General features: G+C 36.3%; 1 protein-coding gene and 2 long non-coding RNA genes across 11 annotated transcripts; 1 reads left to right on the top strand and 2 right to left on the bottom strand.

Annotated features, from left to right (window-relative positions):
* Positions 1-5,186: 5,186 nt before the first annotated feature.
* LOC122327162 (V-set domain-containing T-cell activation inhibitor 1-like) lies at positions 5,187-10,414 on the bottom strand. Of its 9 annotated transcripts, none has more exons than XR_006247606.1 (5): positions 7,815-8,105; positions 7,118-7,500; positions 6,398-6,438; positions 5,989-6,315; positions 5,187-5,821 (listed from the first exon to the last, which is right to left on the bottom strand). XR_006247606.1 is itself a non-coding variant. In XM_043222355.1 (2 exons), the coding sequence occupies exons 1-2, from the start codon at positions 6,389-6,391 to the stop codon at positions 5,670-5,672; spliced, it is 555 nt and encodes a 184-aa protein (XP_043078290.1). In that variant the 5' UTR covers positions 6,392-6,438; the 3' UTR covers positions 5,187-5,669. The 9 variants fall into 9 exon arrangements, 1 of the variants encoding a protein (XP_043078290.1); XR_006247608.1 differs by having other exon boundaries at positions 7,340-7,500; positions 7,815-8,101; XR_006247603.1 differs by adding an exon at positions 8,912-10,414 and having other exon boundaries at positions 5,989-7,500; positions 7,815-8,001.
* LOC122327170 lies at positions 8,126-11,728 on the top strand. The gene is made up of 3 exons (XR_006247615.1): positions 8,126-8,251; positions 11,402-11,497; positions 11,588-11,728. It is a non-coding gene; the product is annotated as an uncharacterized LOC122327170 (long non-coding RNA).
* On the bottom strand, positions 11,664-16,812 carry LOC122327165. The gene is made up of 2 exons (XR_006247610.1): positions 16,330-16,812; positions 11,664-15,306 (listed from the first exon to the last, which is right to left on the bottom strand). It is a non-coding gene; the product is annotated as an uncharacterized LOC122327165 (long non-coding RNA).
* Positions 16,813-18,804: the final 1,992 nt, after the last annotated feature.

Below are 18,804 nucleotides of genomic sequence, written 5' to 3'. Positions count from 1 at the left end.
CCGCCCTCCCTGGGCAATACGGTTGTTTTGACTGTAGTGGACCGGTTCTCGAAGGCGGCTCATTTCATCCCCTCACCTAAATTACCATCTGCTAAGGAGACAGCGGTTACTGTCGTTGATCACGTCTTTCGCATTCATGGCCTCCCGATGGACGTGGTTTCCGACAGGGGACCCCAGTTTGTATCCAAATTTTGGAAAGAGTTTTGTCGTTTGCTGGGGGCGAGCGTTAGTCTGTCTTCTGTTTCCATCCTCAGAGCAACGGCCAGACTGAGCGGGCTAACCAGGATCTGGAAAGGGTGTTGCGATGTTTGGTGGCGCAGAATCCCACTTCCTGGTGTCAACAACTCTCGTGGGTTGAGTACGCACATAACTCGTTACCAGTGTCATCCACGGGCCTCTTACCATTTGAATGTAGTCTAGGGTACCAGCCACCTATCTTTCCTAGTCTGGAATCCGAAGTCGCGGTTCCCTCTGCCCACGCATTCATCCAGAGGTGCCGTCACACTTGGAGAAGGGCCCGAGAGACCCTCCTCCGGGTGGGACGGCGCACTAAGGCTCAGGCCGATCGCCACCGGTCAAAGCCTTCTGTATACGTCGTTGGTCAAAAGGTGTGGCTTTCAACTAAGAATATTCCTCTCCACCCCGTCTGTAATAAACTTGCTCCCAAATTCATGGGCCCGTTTCCTGTCACCAAAGTTCTTAGTCCGGTGACAGTCCGCCTCAAACTTCCTCCAGCGTACAGGAGAATTCCTGTGTTTCATGTTTCTAAATTAAAACCTGTTTTTCATTCACCCCTTAATCCGCCAGCCCCGGTTCCTCCACCGCCGCGTCTCGTAGACGGGGAGCCAACATATTCGGTCAATCGCATTCTGGACTCAAGGCGGAGGGGACGTGGATTCCATTACTTGGTGGACTGGGAAGGTTATGGCCCAGAGGAGAGAAGTTGGGTTCCTGCCAGGGACATTCTGGATCACTCTCTTATCGATGATTACAATCAACGGGTAAGGTTGGCTGGGAGCGCCAGGGGGCGCTCTTAGGAGAGGGGGTACTGTCACGGTTCATGGATTCATTGTATCATCTTGTGTGTCTGTTTGTCATGTGCTGAGTGTTGGGTGTGTCTAAGTTCATGATTGCGATCTGATCAGCCCCAGCTGTGGCTCATTATTTGGGCTATTTAAGACCAGCTAACACCACTCTCATTGTCAGATCCTCACCGTTGTCCTGAGTTCCTGTTCTGATGTTGCTCTGTTTGTCGGTCTGCTTCGGAGAATTACGCTTGGATTGGCTGCCCATTGCGTCCCTGCACTGCTTTCCATCCTCGCGCTGCACGAGCTCCACCGCCATCAGTGACTTTCTCTCTTGTTTATCTTATAATAAACTGTCGTTCACCACTATTGAATCCTTCTCTTGATTTTCGTGACACTACTTGTACATCATCAGCCTCTCAATGCTGAAATGAGTATAAACACATAATATACATGCTCTGATTGGTAAGATTGCCTGTCAATCAAGCTTTTTGTGAACGGTAAATTAAGCATTAGCGTTTGTTCTGGGAGGTCACGTGAGTCAAGCTTGAATCAGCTGATTTTCAGCTGGTCACATCTATCTATAGGAATACAACACCTATCAACAGAAGCATGTTTATCCACCACGCAACCCATGCAATTGCGTGGGGCTCCTCTGTCCAGGGGTCCGCTCTTCAGAGACACTGTACAAAAAATCTGTCTTCTATATACATTTGACAAGCCTTGTGGCCAATCTTCAATCTTCACCAGTAAGAGCAAACTGTGAAGGTTTAAGTAGCAGAGTAATAGCAGTTTTACTTAAAAATGCAATACACACAACATTATGACACAACAATATGACACAACACACAACATCAGAGTTCAAAAGAGGAAAAATTGTTGGTGCACGTCTTGCTGGCGCATCTGTGACCCACACAGCAAGTTTTTGTGATGTATAAAGAGCCACGGTATCCAGGGTAATGTCAGCGTAACACAAAGTATGAACCACATCAAACAGAAGTAACTGTGGACACAAGAGGAAGTTTTCTGAAAAGGATGTCCGGTTGCTAACCCAGATTGCATCCATTAAACATAAAACCACAGCTGCCCAGCTCACTGCAGAGTTGAATGTGCACCTCAACTCTCCTGTTTCCACCAAAGCTGTCCGTCGGGAGCTCCACAGGGTCAATATACATGGCCGGGCAGCTATAGCCAAACCATTGCCAATGCCAAACGTCTGTTTCAATGTTGCCAGCAGTCAAAATCTTGGTCTGTGGACAGTGTGAAACATGTATTGTTCTCTGTTGGGTCTACCTTCACTTTCTTTCTCACAGCCGGACGGAGGACGGAGACCTTTGTCCTTCTTGGCGACAAAGAAAAAACTGGAGGCGGTAGGTGACATGGAGGGATGAATGAAACCTTCATGCACTGATGAAATCATGCACGGTAGTATGAAAAATTACTGTTACCACACCAAGTATCATATGATAAGTGTTCATGTCTAGAAGTCTGAGCTAATTCAGCTTTTTAGTAGCCTCCCTAATTCTTCTTTTTTAATATTGAAGAATTAAGGTGGCATTTTAGTATTTCTTTTTGTAGTTCAGTAACAGCTGAATTTCAGTCAATAACCAAACCAGAGAGCACTTCCTAAAGTTCAGTCACCTGCTACTTAAATATTTCCTTCAGCAACACACAAATGCTTGCCGTGAAATAACATTGTAACTGATTAAAACCATATTATTTGGAATTAGTAAATGGGTCAAGATCACAACTAAACCAATCACTGATCTCCATGATGGTGACATTATTTTAACCAATAAAACATCACCATCTGATCCTCTGTAATTCTCAATAACAGCAGGTGTTCCTCACTAATACACAATCATTTAATTAGACACTTAATTATCTTATTAACTTGAGGTCTTTAACCCTTGAACAGTCATCAGTAAAGTACTCAAAAGTATCTTATGCTGTATTCCACGCTGGCATTATTATATGTACAAAACCTAAATCTGATGGGTTTAAAAAAATGGCACTTGCGCCAACATAGGTTCTTTTCATAGAAGGTTTTTATTCTTAAAACTATTACGCATAGCAGGTGTTAACAGTGAAAAACAACTCGATAACACAGAGAACAGGGGTCGGCTTGTGTTCAAATAATTTGATAAGCAAAAATAACCACCCATTGTTTTTGATCTTCATCAAACTATTCAAAACTAGAATAATTATCAAACTGAAGCTACATTTAAGGCATTGAACCCTTTATCAAGATATTTTTTCAGTAAGTGCTGTGCAGGCATGAGTATTCTGGAAAAAAAAGGTCATAAAGTTATGTAAAATGTTCTCATACTGATCAAACTGCTTCTTAAATACGTATGTGTCTTATTTAAATTGCAGATGAGTCACATGAGGTGTGTCAACTGATGCCTTTGTTTCTTGTTTTGCAGCAGAACCTGATTTTCAACATCTATTTTGACCCTGTAACAACATTGTGATTATCCAAACAGATTTAGTTTAGGCATACATCAGTGTCATTCACCTGTCATTAAATCTGATTTCAGGGATTAATTGTGAGCAAGGTTATCTCAATTGTTTGTGCTGTAAATCTTTTTGCTTGTGCTGCTTTGGTTAAAATATAAATATTTATTTAAAGGTAATTCTGAGGTCACTCAGAGTCCCCCACATGCTCCAAATTCTCCCAAAACAGTTAAAAACTCAAATTTCTGTACAATATTTTAACAATATCAGTTCACAATATTATTAGACACCCTTATGAAACTACAAATAAAATACAGTAAACTACAGTAAACCCATGGTAACCATAAATTAACCATGATTTTGTTACACTAACCATAGTATAATTATGGCATTTGTAGTAAAACTTGGTAATGAATATACCATATATTGGAAAATAATAAGAAAATCTTTGTTACAATGATACAGCGGTCAAATGAGTTAAGATTGTGAATGTTCATTGAACAGAAAACTGAAAAGCTACTTAGATCACTTGTATCATTACCAATTAAATGCTTCTTACATTTGCACATATGACCCATGTGAGTTTTTAGAACATGTTATGCATTTAAGGACCAACATTGTTAGTAATATAGGATATAATGTATATATACAGGTTTATAATATACATGCCATTTTTGGAGTCCAGGATATTTTGCTCATGCCAGATGCCCAAGGAACCAGTAGTCAACAGGGATCCATTTTTACAGTCTTGTGTTCATTATAAGAGGCCATAGTCAACAATGGCAACATAGCTACTCCTAATCAGAGCACCTGGACAGATCTTAGCAAGCAGCTAGAGAACAAGATCACAGCAAAGGTTCTATAAACATTTGTTGAATTAAACAGACACAGCATCTGGACTACTTTAGGGATTATTCAAGAAGAAAGTGAAGACACTGATTTTGAGGCAGGGTCACTCTCCGCCAGACCAAAAGATTGCTTGACTTTTGATCTTGAATTCCATTTCAGAAATGGATTGAATTTATGCCTGAAGCAGTTCTTTAAAAGTTCCTTAAAACACATACAGAAAAAGGGAATACACAATTTTGAAGCCTGGCATCTTGACGCATGTGATAAATCATCACATTTGGCAAGAAGCGATTTTCTTTTGATAAAACTACAAATGTTAATCGTGTCCAATTAACACTAAATTAATACTTTATTGAATATGCAGTGTTGGGAAGGTTACTTTGGAAATGTGGGTTACAGATTACAAGTTACAAGTAGTGTCATTTATTCAGTTAGTTTATTGAAGTAATGTACCTTATAAGATTTGATGACCTCTTTTCTGAACTCTTCATCATTTTGAAACATTAAAATCAGGCCTGGTTAACCTCAGCACTCAACACTTCTCGTCAGATTTTCAAAGTCCTTCATTACTTGAATTAATATTATAATAAGTGATAATGCACATCTTCATTTTGCGATAACAACTGTCTGAATGTACATTATTTCGTTTATTACATGGCTGCTTGCCACAAAAAATAAATAATTAGACATGGATACATGAGATAGATCTCTGAGTTTAAATATTTAAAGAAAAAGCTTCCAAGAAGCTGTTAATTATATTGTAATTTATTACAGTGTACAAAACAAAATGGCAGCAGCTGTGTTTATATGAAACGAGAATATAAGGATGATAGAATTAAGAAATTGTACACATCATTCAATTGAGTTTTAATATTTTATTAGCTAATCAAACACACACACAAAAAACCCAACAACAACAACTTCATAGCAAGCATGTAGAACCAACTTTATAGTTACCAGGATGTTATTTTACCAGTTGTTATTAGGGAATAACATATAAACATTGGAATGTCACGACAATCAGTATCAAACATTTTACAGGGCCATAATTTAATTTAAAGGCACAGCCATCACAAGATCAGGCTTAACATCACTCTTAAAATAATAACAAGAAACACTTTAATATGATACTGGTTTTGAAATCTTTGCATAGTTGTTACAAGAAACACTGGCATCTAACAATTCCATAATAAAAAAAAAAAAAAAACTTAAAACTTAAAAAAATAAAGTGTGTTAACAAAGTCCTGAAGAAGCTTCAATAAATAGAAACTTCAATAAATAGAAAAACAGCTAGTAAAGCATAATCAGAAATGTTTTGCAATTCATCGTCTATTGCTGTTATCCGTTCAGTTTGAAACAGAAGAAACATTTTTTTTTCCTCCAGCAAAATATGATTAAACTGGAGATAAATGCTATTGATACAGGTATTACAATGTAAACCCAGAGCAATGGTTTGCCCTCAATGTCAGCTCCTCCTTTTGATCTTGAGCCTGCAACAAAACAGTAAAAAAAAAAAAATATGATAAACACAACAGATCTGTCTATCATTTATGCGCAGCAGCATTCAGACAGCATCATTACTAGAGCTGGTCAAACACTTAATGCATTCTGATTTTATTAGAAGATTGTAATACACGAATCAACCAGCTTTACCCACCATTGATGATCAGCTCTACAGTCTGAGATACAGACGACGGTGTGATGTAGCAGATGAATTTTCCTGCATCAGTGTGTTGAAGATTGTTGAGTTTGATGGAAAAGTTTCCTCTCACATACTCATCAGGGAAAGTTTCAACTCTTTTCTTGAACACTGGGTCCTGTATCGCTACTGAATCTTCCCCCTTAATTATATCATGCACAATTTTGCTGTCATTCTGTCTCCAGTGCACATCAATATCTTGAAGTTTAATATCTTCTGCAGTTAAAGAACATGGCAAAATAACAGAACCACCGACTGCAGCTTCTACCGTGACCTGCAGACACACTGAAATGACAAACACACAATCTGGCACATGATACACGATACGTGATCGTAACACTTCAGTGTAATTTTTTTTCATGTTCACCTTTACTTATTAGCACTGCGCACACACAGATGAAGCAGCATCTGCAGAAACAGGGCAAAATAAATTTTCTACCCTTAACGTGAATTGCACATGTTCTGAGAGACGAAATAAGGTAGGCCCAATACAAAATACTAATGCTAATCGCTAATAATTACAAAATATAGTTACAGCTATAAACCGGTTATGAATTACGAATGAATAGAATTAACTAATCTTTCCATCCTAACTCTAGCTTAAACAAAGCAACCAACAACCAAAATACAGCAGGCAGATATACTCATATTTGCAGGAACTAACGCAGGCCTTCGGTCAAATCGGTGAAGGACAACACGTTTGTTTAAATTAGCTTCATTCACAATTCATTAAACATACCTCATCATCGTGGTTTTACTTAAATATAATATTTAATCTAGATAAAAATGTACATTAAATGCTGAAATTAAGTTTAAATACTATCAATTTAAAACAGGAAACGACAGGAAGGAACTCTTCCGCATTGCTCAGACAAGTGACGTCGAGTAACAAGCGCACGCGCACCAGGTATTTGTTGGTCGATTGTAAGTTTACTATAGTATTTTCAAGACCAATTGATTAAGTTTTAATTTTGTACATGACAAAAAAATCTTATAATTTGCTAGATTATAGCAATATGGTATGAATACATGTGATTTGATGTGGTCCCAATTACTTTTTAATGGTTACATTTAATCAGTTACTTACATGAATATGAGAGTGAAGCTTCCTCTAGACTCTAGACTCTAGAAGCTGTATTCTGGAAATTGATTCTTGAAGGGAATGTGTTATATAATGTCTTATATAATCCTGCTTCCATCGTGTCAATAGACAACCCGAGTATCTTAACTTCAGTTTTTGATTACAGAAAGACCAGAACAAGTACACAGAGCTTCCTGTTAAATCCTTATATGTGAGTCATTTTTTCACCTAAATCCTCAATTCGTAAAGATCATCTCAGCCTCATCTTGGGCTAAGTGACACAGGAGAGTGTCTGACAGCAGCAGAGACTCAGAGGAGACGAAAAGAGATGACATCCCTTTGTCCCAGGAGAATGGAACTGAATAATATCCCAGATGTGTTCTCAATATCTGTCAATATGTGTCAAAAAAAAGAAGAAACAATTAGCCAACTGAAAAATAGTTGCTTTGAAATGTATTTTACATTACCGGATTAGTTACAGGATTAGCTTTAAATCTATTTGTATATCATTAAATACCAATATGGAAACTCAATGTTAGAAACATGAAATCTAAAATAAGCAACTGAAGCTTTCTATCATTTGGATCCTGTTTCACTTGAAAGAGAGAGAGATTTGAATACAAAATGGGAATGCAGCCCGGCATTTTCACCAATTTGTCTTTTAAATGGTTTTCAAAAATAAACTTTAGAAAACAGAAATTACCTGATTTCTTTAAATATAGCTAGGCGCAATCCATAACGATCTTCTTTGTAGTTCCTCAAAATGTTTTGTTGACTCAAAGACGGGTGAAAAAACTGAGCTGAGATAAGCTGGCGATTGGGCAAGTACAGTGCGTTTTGTGGTTTTTAATTGGATGGCCAGAACATCCTCATTCTCACCTAAAGAGAAACTAAACAAGGGAGGAAGCAAAAGTCTGACAGACTTGCAGAGAAAATGTCTTTCAAACCATGCAGGACTGGTTGCTTTAAGTCAGATGGAACTAAAATGTGCAGTTTTACATGTGTTTTGGAAGAAGATTCTTGGTTATTTAAACATTAAGGAAACATTTCAGTGCACCATTCTACAAAAGTAATGGGAATTTCACATCTGAAGCAAGTGGTAACAACTGAACATCCACCATGAATATCTAAGTGTTTCAGGTAATAATGAAAACTCGCAGTATTGAAAATGAATTATCACCACTGTTGAGGATCATATAATAATATATATATACACTTTTTTTTTTTTGATAAGTATTTTTATTGTAGTTCATTAATAGCTGACCCTTCAGGCAATAACCTAAACAGAGAGTACTTTATGATGTTCATCTGCTAATTAAAATTTTGGTTTAGCAGCACATAAATTCTAGATTGCATAGTAAACAGCATAGTATTTAAATAGCATATTACTTTAGCAATTACTACTTGAGGCTGGAAGGGGCAGCATCCATGTTGTTTTGGTAGGGATCCCAATTCGTCAGTCGTTTGTTATGTATGTAACTCTCATTTCCCGAAGAAGGGAACGGAGATGTTACATCCCATCGCCATGGTGGTGTTGATTGGCCATGTCACTGGCACGTCTGCTCAGTGAAAACCTGAATATGTGCTGCATTATCGGCTCATTTATATTCATGCTGGGGTCAGCTGCAGTTGGATGCTGTCATTGCATGCCAATGTATACTAATGTGCACTTGCTTGTTTTAATACAGCTGAAGTGGATTGGTTTCTCAAAGTGAGATCACAGTTCATCGGCCACTGACTCCATTCCCTACTTTTAGAAATGAGGGTTACATTCTGCCTCTATTGCACCATATCACTTACCTCTGGCAACTAGCTGCCAATCAAATGACTTAAACAGATGCTTCATGTGACTCAAGCCCATGAGGAGGCCATAGATCTGGAGAAGAGGGCTCTAACACCAAAATGCCATTTTTAAGGATGGAAATCTAATCACTTCTGTAAAAACAATGGTATATTTGACACAGGATAATTCACTGGGTCTTCAACCCTGCATTTTACATCAATTCATAAACAATTTCCACTAATGAGCATAGAGACACCAAGCAGAGGTATTAAGAAGGTCAGCATTTAATAAATTTACCTTAACATAGTATACATATGTGTTTGAATTACTGTTGATTTCATCTGACCAGAGACGAGTGACGCACTTTCGAAACACTATTTCCCTGTTTAATATTAGAATACTTTGATCTGCATATAAATAATAATTTTTGAGGCTCAGTGATTGTGTTTAACACTCGTTGAGGCACAATCCCTTCTGGTTACAGGCTTAACTGACCAGCCAGACATGCAGGTTCACCAGCTGGGGTTTAAAGAGAATTCTGTTTCTGGTTTATTTGCCCGATTTTAAATGTCTTCATGTCTTCTGGAGTGTGAAAGCACAAGCAAAACAGTCTAGGGGCATGACACATGTTTTCCTTTGAATTATAATTAATTATCTGTTATTGAAGTTTGTTCCTGCATCCTACACCATAACAGAAAACCATGAGACAAATGTGGAAGCATTAATGACTGTGTGCTTCAAACTGCATTGTTCTCGAGCCAAGGTTTTCCAAATACAATTGGGTAAACTGGCAGTGGGCAGATTGCACAGACAGCAGTGAGTAGTGAACAGTAGTTGAGGGCTCCAGTGTCTCACTTCAGTTGTGGAATTAGAGTGGATAGAGCACTGGTTATTCACTCTTCCCACCTACAATCCATGTAGAACCTGAGACACAAACCTGCAACCTTTAGGTAACCATTAGGTCAAGACGTCCCCCAAATGTTATATATGTTTATGATTTCTTGACACTTCTATGATGTTTTTCCTCCATGTTTCATTTTGGAACTGCTACGATACGTGTAAAAAAATTAGTCTGTGTGCTTGCATTTATGTTTGCCAAAGGACCTGGTGTTTGTATATTCTCATGATTCTCTAGACAGAGATCTGCATATTGTCATTTCTAAGAAAATAAGCAGGGGTTTTGACAGCTTTTTTCCGTGTTATGGAAAGAAGGGGAACTAAATCTATGGTTACATAGAAACCTCTCTCAAGGGTTTAACTTGCTGAGAGACCATCATCAGATTTATTTCGCTTCTTTTTATGCTGATGCTCAAACTTTCAGATCTTTTAAATATAATGCTGACTACTTTGTTAGCATTGGCACACACATTTGACATATACATTGACATATACAGAAAATTAGAAAATGTTACATACGCATGCAAAATATGCAGAGAAGTGGCAGCTATATAAACACAAACACATGCACACACACACACACACACATGGTTTGTGGGGGACTTTTCTATAGGCGTAATGGTTTTTATACTCTACAGACTGTATGTGTTATTGTCCTTCACCAAACCTACACCTAAACCTACCCCTTACAGGAAACTACTGCCAATTTTAGATTTTCAAAAAAAATAAATGTATGATTCATAATCTTGTTTCCTTATGGGGACCTAAAAAACGTCCCCACAAGGTCAAAATCTACTGTTATTCCTATCAGTTGGTCCCCATAATGTGATAAATACCAGGTACACGCACACACACATAAATACAAATATTTAGTCCAGTTAACGTCATATAAGAAAGAGAGATTACCTACTACTTTTCTTTTAAAATACTTGTGTTTTAGCTTTATAGATATTAGCTTAGATATTAACTTTATTAACTCTAACTTTATTAGATATTAAAAATACATTAGACCATGGTGGGAATTTTTCCAATATTTCAGTGCAGATTGTATTATTATGCCAGTAGGTGGCATCAAGGCTCAGAAAATCAATACCACCAAAACAATAAGTTAAAGCCCATCTGGCCTGTCTGGTCTGATAACAGAGAAAAGCTACCGTGCCTCAAATTGCTGAAAAATATAATGCTGGCAATAGTAGACAGGTGCTAAAACACAATAAATGACAGTTTGCTGCATATAAACAAACCAGTCAAAGTACACACGAGACCCCTGTACTGTCTACTATTGGCACAAAAGCATCAGAACTGAATCATGCGTTTCATGTGTGTCACAAAAAAAAAAAAAAAAAAACATTAGCAAAATACACTAAAACAAAAATAGTGTCAGGATCCAAATACAACTCTTCAAACACAGACAGTACATATATGTTTCTGGAATAGATAAGACAATTTCAGACATGATCTGAGAAATACCAGCATGGCTTAATAATCTGTGACATGATCAAACACTAAAGGTGTTAAACTAAAAGAAGTTATGATGGTGAGGGGGAATAAGGTCTTTCTCTGCTTGATGTGGGAAGGTTTTTTTTTTCTTTGTCTTCCTGTCTTCGCAGTAGATTCATCTTAACTGTTGTTTGGAAGGAACCAGGTTTTATTCTGAAGTGTCTTAACACATAACAACAAGATGAAGACCATTCAGCTTCAGCTCTGTGAGTTTTGACATTTTTTGACATCTTTATTAAAATTCTAAAAAGTTTAATGCCGTATGACATTTATGTATTTTTATTTATTTATTTTAGATGTATTGATCTGTTGTCAGTATGCGGTGTCAGATCTTCTGACTGATCTGGGATCAAATGTGACCATAAACTGTGATCTTGATGAAAATGAGGTTTATTGGATTTTACTGAAAACAGCAGATCCTCCAACAGTCATCCTACGATCGTTCTCAACATCATCTTTTTACCCTAATAAATCATTCAGAAAGAAATATTCGGTGCAGTTTAAACATCGTCTGGTTATTAATAATATAACTGCTGATGAATTAGGAGTTTATTACTGTATGTACGCACGGACACCTCCAAAACTCAGCAACAGCACCAGAATATACTTCAACGGTGAGTCCATTTACTCCTGTAGTGATCAATAATCACTGCTTACATACACACTAGTCATTAACTATTTACAGCTTTTAAATATTCATTAAGAACAATTATACATTCAGAGATTGTGGACATTTTTATTACAGAACCAACTCAGTGTCACAACCAAACAGTGACTGAATATACTGATCAAACACATTGGCGGACTATTATTATCATATCTGCTCTGGTGAATGGACTTCTGCTCATTCTGCTGATCGGTGAGTTGCTTTTTAGCCATCTATATCATAAATGTATTTTTCGGCAACTGCATTATTATTGTACAACTGTTATTGTAAATATACTGAATCTAGTAAACTGTTCTGTTTCTAGGACTATTAAATGTTTTCGTTGGAAACAAAAGATCTTTAAATCAATCGCAACTCAACGCTGATCTACAACATCAGGAACATCTGCACTTAAAAAACTGTGAATCCAGTCTTATTACTAAAATTAATTTCTGCCTTGATAATTATTGAGCATTCTTGCTCACCTGTAGAACAGCATCTATATAACTTTATTTTGGTTCATTTTGTGTGATTGTAGCTAAAAATACTAATATTGATTTTCAGCATACCACGGTGGACACTGTTTTTATATTTACAAAATGTTTTTATATTTATTTTGCAGATTTTTCCTTAACTCAGATAAATAAAAACTGTAATTTTCCTTAAAAATGTAAATAATATATTTTTTTATAAATATATACAAATATACAAATATTCAAATATACACTTATGATAAAGTGGCTGGTAAGTCACACCATGGATGTGCAGCCGACAAATCTACATCAACTGCGTGATGCTATCATATCAATATGGACCAAAATCTCTGAGGAATGTTTCCAGTATCTTGTTGAATCTATGCCACGAAGGATTAAGTCAGTTCTGAAGGCAAAAGGGGGTCCAACCTGGTACTAGTAAGGTGTACCTAATAAAGTGGCTGGTGAGTGTGTACATATTATATTTGATTTTTCATATTTCAGTATTCTTTCTAAAGACTGGTGATCATAATCACCTGATGATTAAACTGATGCATATAAATTAAATCTTTCAAGAGTCAAACGATGTTGTGTTAAATGTTGTGTTTTCTATCACTTTTTTTTTCCCTACTGTTTAAACGGTGTATAGTATATGCATGGATTTTAAAATGTTTAATTTGAGAAATATCTATGCGTATACGTAATCATTCAAATAGAAATCAGGAATAATATATATATATATATATATATATTTTAAATTCGAAATCATACACTTGTCCTGACGTGACATTTATGAAAAACACTCTTATTATAAAGTTGCTTAATTATTTTCATGTATGTTTTTGTGTGTGTTTGAGCATGTCACTCCTGATAATCTACTGGAGAAATATCTAGCTACAATCCGTCTATAATCTATAAACAGCATTTTACTTCAATAGCACTATTTCAATATTTATTGTAAGTAATAATAAAAAATAACAATATAATAACTAAAGTCAGCCGCTGAAGTGCTAAACCAAAACCAAAAACATTTTCCACTGCTTTGACACTTGACAACCAACAACTCTCACCTTTGTCTCGAGTGAAGGTTTAACTGTGAAACGAGTGCAGAGGTGAAACTTTTATTTTAATATAGTTCTCACAGTCACCCATCCAGCATTGCAGTATTTCTCTTTTAATGTTGTACCGAAGAAAAAAAAAAATTCCATCTACATCTTATTAGCCGGAGAATGAATAAATTTACAGTAAACTTTTTTTTTTTTTTTTTTTTTACATTTTGATGAAATACCTCTTGTTTATTGTTAGTCTTAGGGATAGTTGACCGAAAACATTTAAATTCTGTCATTAATTATGAAGGTATTACAGGTTTGGATGATTATATGAAATGTATATGACACTGTATATGTGAAATATATATGACAAACACATTTACACACTGCATGTCGTACTCAAGTCTATTCTGGCGTATAAATGGGCCTAACACAAGTTTTTGTTTTTATCTGGTGTAATATTTACACTCATTTTAGCACTATATGGCATTACGAAATATACTTCTAACACCAAAGAAGCGCTAATATTATGCATTATGCAATATTTTTTTCCACCTTCTCTTACCGGGGTCTTACCGTGAGTGAAAACACATTCAAAAGAAAGCTCATGCTTTGTGTGCGATGAGATGCTGCTTCTGCTTGTTTGATATTGATTAATAAACTCTGCATATGGATGCTGCCTGTTTTCATTTATACTGAAAAATCAAAGACTTCTGTAAAGATAGTTTTAACATCATATTTATCTATCCTGTTTGTATCAGCTCTCTTCTACTGCCCTCTGCAAGGTCATTCATGACAGGCAACCAGGTTAACTAGGATTTAATAACTAGGTTAACCAACATTTCATTGATCGTCCAGAATTGCAGGAAATTTTATAGTCAGCGACTATTAAATCAAGTCAAGTACACCAGCAAAACAAAGACCATATGAATAAAAAGAGCTAAAAATGCTAATCTAATGCAGTTTTTTAAGGATCCAACAGACATCTATTTTTTTCACATTATCATCATGTTAATCACATTATTTCACATATTGTGCATAAAAGAAATGCCTTTTGAGAAAATGCTTATTTCTCCCCTTGATTGTGTCATTTGTGTTCAGGTGTGTTGTGTTAATTAATGTCATTATCTCCCCAATATAAGTTCTAGTCCGTTCAGTTCTCCCTCGTCTGTGTACTTGTGGTTACCTTCTTGTCTTAAACTCTGTGGATTATTAAATACGTGGCTGTGGGAAAAAAAATGTAAAACATGTTTTACCTATATGCAGATTTTGTTACATTTTTCTGAGGATTTTTTTTGAGAATGTACATACAAAAAAACTACTTGTTCAAAAAAGCAACCACATAAGATTTCTGTAGCAAGTTGTTCTTTCCCAGTAAAAAGCATGTCACATGGCTAAATAACATTTTGTGACGTGTAAACTTTTCAATTTTAATTACAGTATTTTGAATATCATTAATTTTGTATCTAATACTTTACCTCTTTTCCATTCCTATATCTGCATTCCTATGTCCGCGAATGGCAGTTCTCAAATGCTCGTATTGTTTTTGTTAGTTTTTCCTGTTTTTTTGTTCATCAAATACCATAGTTTTTACAAAGGATGAACTGCTGAACATTTGGCAGACCACTCCGGCGCGCTTGTGAAACTCAGACAACGTGGACTCCGAACGCCGTTGCCCAGCATTCACTTGGCGAACCTCCGCTCTCTACCCAACAAAATGGACTTACCCGGACTAATAGGGGTTTTTCAAACTGTGCTGCTCTGTGTTTTACAGAAACCTGGCTAAACGATGCAATTCCAGAACACGGCAGGACAACAGAACCACCGATAACAGCCTCTACAGTCACCTGCAGACAGAATGAAATCACAGAACATGTAACTGTAAACATAAAATTTGACATGATTTGACAACTCAACTTTTAAATGTAGTTTGTTTTGCGCTCACCTTTATCTGCAACTGCAGTTTTAAAAAAGCAGCAGATCATGAGACTTTTAATGTACAAAAGTAAAATAGTAACAATAGTAACAAAAGTAAAGAAAATAAAGTAACAAAATAAAATAAAAAAATTAAATAAGAATTAAAAATAATAATTTTAAATAATAATTATTTATTAATAACATAATAGTATCCATTAGTATCTAATATTCAATAGTATTCAAGACACAACCATTTATTTCCTATAATAAAATAGTGCATTTTGTAATATTATGGTTCCCCAATAATATTACCATGTTTTGTTTTGTTTAAACGTAAAACTCAAATTTAAATGAAATACTTTTTCAAAATGGTTCAAAGTTCCATATCATATACTTCTGTTCAATCCGTGCAAATAACATCAGACGTAAGTGACGTCAGTGAACAATGAAACGTATGAAATGCACAGCAGATTCGTCACTCAGATTTACTTCAGCTTATTCAAAATTCCTGAGACAGAAGTTGACTTTCAAAAGCATTCAACTTTTCTCTACTCTTGATCTTCTAATCAGCCTTCACCATTAGCAAAACTAAACACGTCTCTGCCGTCAGCTACTGTCTCCAATCATCATTTAGTCATGTCTGAACTTCAGTTCACCAATAAAAGACAAAAGCTTAATTTTATTATTCTAAATTTTCATTGGTTGCACTATAAAATATTGTGTCAGTTTCACTGGAAATGATGGGCCTTTTTCACAGACTGTCATGACCATTAATATTTGTTATTTATATTTTCTTTTTATGCAAATGTATACATGTCGTTACGTTACGTTTCTTTGGATTAAAATTTGGATCAAAAAGCTGTTAACGTTACTGCGTAGCTTCCTTTATATGTTTCCATATTCGTGAAATGAAAAGGATCAAACTAAATAAAGACATTTAATCAGTTACTCACATGAAGCTTCCTTTTGAAAGGATTTTGGATCCTCAGCTGAATCATTTCTCTATATGATGTTTTACTTTGTGATCTTTGTCTTCATCCGGGCAGACTAAACAAGTACAGCGAAGGAATGTAGTTATGGGAGGAGGGACATCTGAGGTTTGTTATCAGATTGGTGGGTGAAGGAAATTGGGTGGGTGAATGCCGTTAGTGAAAAATAAATGACAACTCAGTGGATCTCAACTCCAAAAATATAAATAATAGTATCATGATAAATGTAGTTCTCTGTACATTCTAGTTCGTTACAAGATGAGGTTTATCTAATTATCTTTTCAACACATTCCTCCTGTCATCACGTCTATAATAACGTCATGAGCTGATTAATTTCTCACTGTAAGAATGACAAGAATCCAGTTACATACTATCATTTGCGACGTACAATCATTTTTTCATGAACTCGCCTTTCAGCTGGTTTCCATCAATTAAAACAAAAATTGACATGTTTCGTTTCTGTGTATTTGCTTGATTCAGCGAGATCTGCCTCATAGACGCTTCCTCTCAGTTTCAGTCTGACACAAACTGTTCATTGTTATCAGACCAGAAGAGTCTAGGAGTGGATTGGTGTGGTGTCTACACATCGTCATTTTACTGGTTTTGTTTATCGTCATCGTAATAACACGAAAAGAAAGATTCCAGTTACATAAAGAGGAAGTAAGAGAACCCTCTTCCTTAAAGAAAGTTTCCAACATAGAGCCTAATCCTTTCAAACATTACTTTTAAGCAAACAGGTGGATTCTTTGTATTGTATTACAACATTGTTGTACTGTTTTTTTTATTATATAGACTGATATTAGCACAGTATTGTGTGTGTCAGATTTTAATGGCTAAATGTATAGTCAAATTTGTTAAAAGCGAAATAAACAGCAGCTTAATTGTTTTTTAATTTTCATTAAGCTAACAAATCAAACAGCTTCTGTGAAGACAGTTAATATATATGTATTGATGACTTTTTGTATTAGAGCTTCTCTGTTTCCTTATGCAGATCATTCATAACCAACATAAGTCAAGTCCTCCAGCTAAACACAGATGATAATAGTATAAAAACAACTAAAAAGACTGTGACATTTTGAGATGCGACTCAAGTTTAAGTCTAAATTAAAAGAACAGAATAAATCATACACATTAGAAGCCACCAAAAATCGAAAGTGATTGTAAACGGATATTGTGAGGGCCTTTACCTTGACATTATCTTAAAAAAAAACATGAATGCAAGCCTTTTGTATTCTATTTATTACAACATATACATATAAATAAGTCACCGGCCACTTTATTAGGTACACCTTACTAGTACCAGGTTGGACCCCCTTTTGCCTTCAGAACTGACTTAATCCTTCGTGGCATAGATTCAACAAGATACTGGAAACATTCCTCAGAGATTTTGGTCCATATTGACATGAAAGCATCACGCAGTTGCTGCAGATTTGTCGGCTGCACATCCATGATACGAATCTCCAGTTCCACCACATCCCAAGGATGCTCTACTGGATTGAGATCTGGTGACTTTGAGTACAGTGCCGCGTTATCCTGCAGGAAGTAGCCATCAGAAGATGGGTACTCTGTGGTCATAAAGGATGGACATGGTAAGCAACAATACTCAGGTAGGCTGTGGCATTAACATGATGCTCAATCGGTACTATTGGGACCAAAGTGTGCTGAAAAAATATCCCCTACACCATTACACCACCACCACCACCAGCCTGAACCATTGATACAAGACAGGATGGATCCATGCTTTCATATTGTTGACGATAAATTCTGACCCTACCAACCGAATGTTGCAGCAGAAATCGAGACTCATCAGACCAGGCAACGTTTTTCCAATCTTCTATTGTTCAATTTTGGTGAGCCTGTGTGAACTGTAGCCCCGTTTCCTGTTCTTAGCTGACAGGCACCCGGTGTGGTCTTCTACTGCTGTAGCCCATTGAACTGCAACAGATCATCTTGACCATGTCTACATGCCTAAATGCATTAAGTTGCTGCCATGTGATTGGCTGATTAGAAATTTGCGTTAACAAGCAGTTGGACAGGTGTACCTGATAAAGTGGCTGTTGCATATATATTTATTTATTTATTTTGATTTCTATACCATCCTGTGCCACCAGATATCACCAAAGTCTTCAGTGTAAGAGTTACACACTCATTCATGCAAAGTCTATTACTGTTTGAAACAAGTTGTGTTGCCTCTGTTTTCCTTCAGACTGGTTGTTAAATACATAGATACGTATCGATTAGTTTGCATGTCAGCTGATGTTTGATGTTTTATATTCACCAAGTCAAGGAATCTGGTGACACGTAGCTCCAGGATGCTGAAGTTATAAACACTGTCACGAGTCAAAAGAGCTTTTAGCAATTAGCAGACCCCCAACACACACAGATTTGGCCTAAAGCCCTTCTGTGCCATCAGGTGTTGCAAATGAAAAATAGGTTTGG

This window comes from Puntigrus tetrazona, chromosome 22, assembly GCF_018831695.1.
Source record: "Puntigrus tetrazona isolate hp1 chromosome 22, ASM1883169v1, whole genome shotgun sequence".
In the NCBI taxonomy this organism is placed as follows: domain Eukaryota; kingdom Metazoa; phylum Chordata; class Actinopteri; order Cypriniformes; family Cyprinidae; genus Puntigrus; species Puntigrus tetrazona.
This window is presented reverse-complemented; position numbering and strand designations above follow the sequence as displayed.

Coding starts and splice junctions, on each gene's coding strand:
- LOC122327162 (XM_043222355.1), bottom strand. CDS start 6,391: ATGAAAAAAAATTACACTGAAGTGTTACGATCACGTATCGTGTATCAT. Junction 5,822..5,988: donor TGTAGAGCTGATCATCAATG/GTGGGTAAAGCT, acceptor GTTTTGTTGCAG/GCTCAAGATCAAAAGGAGGA.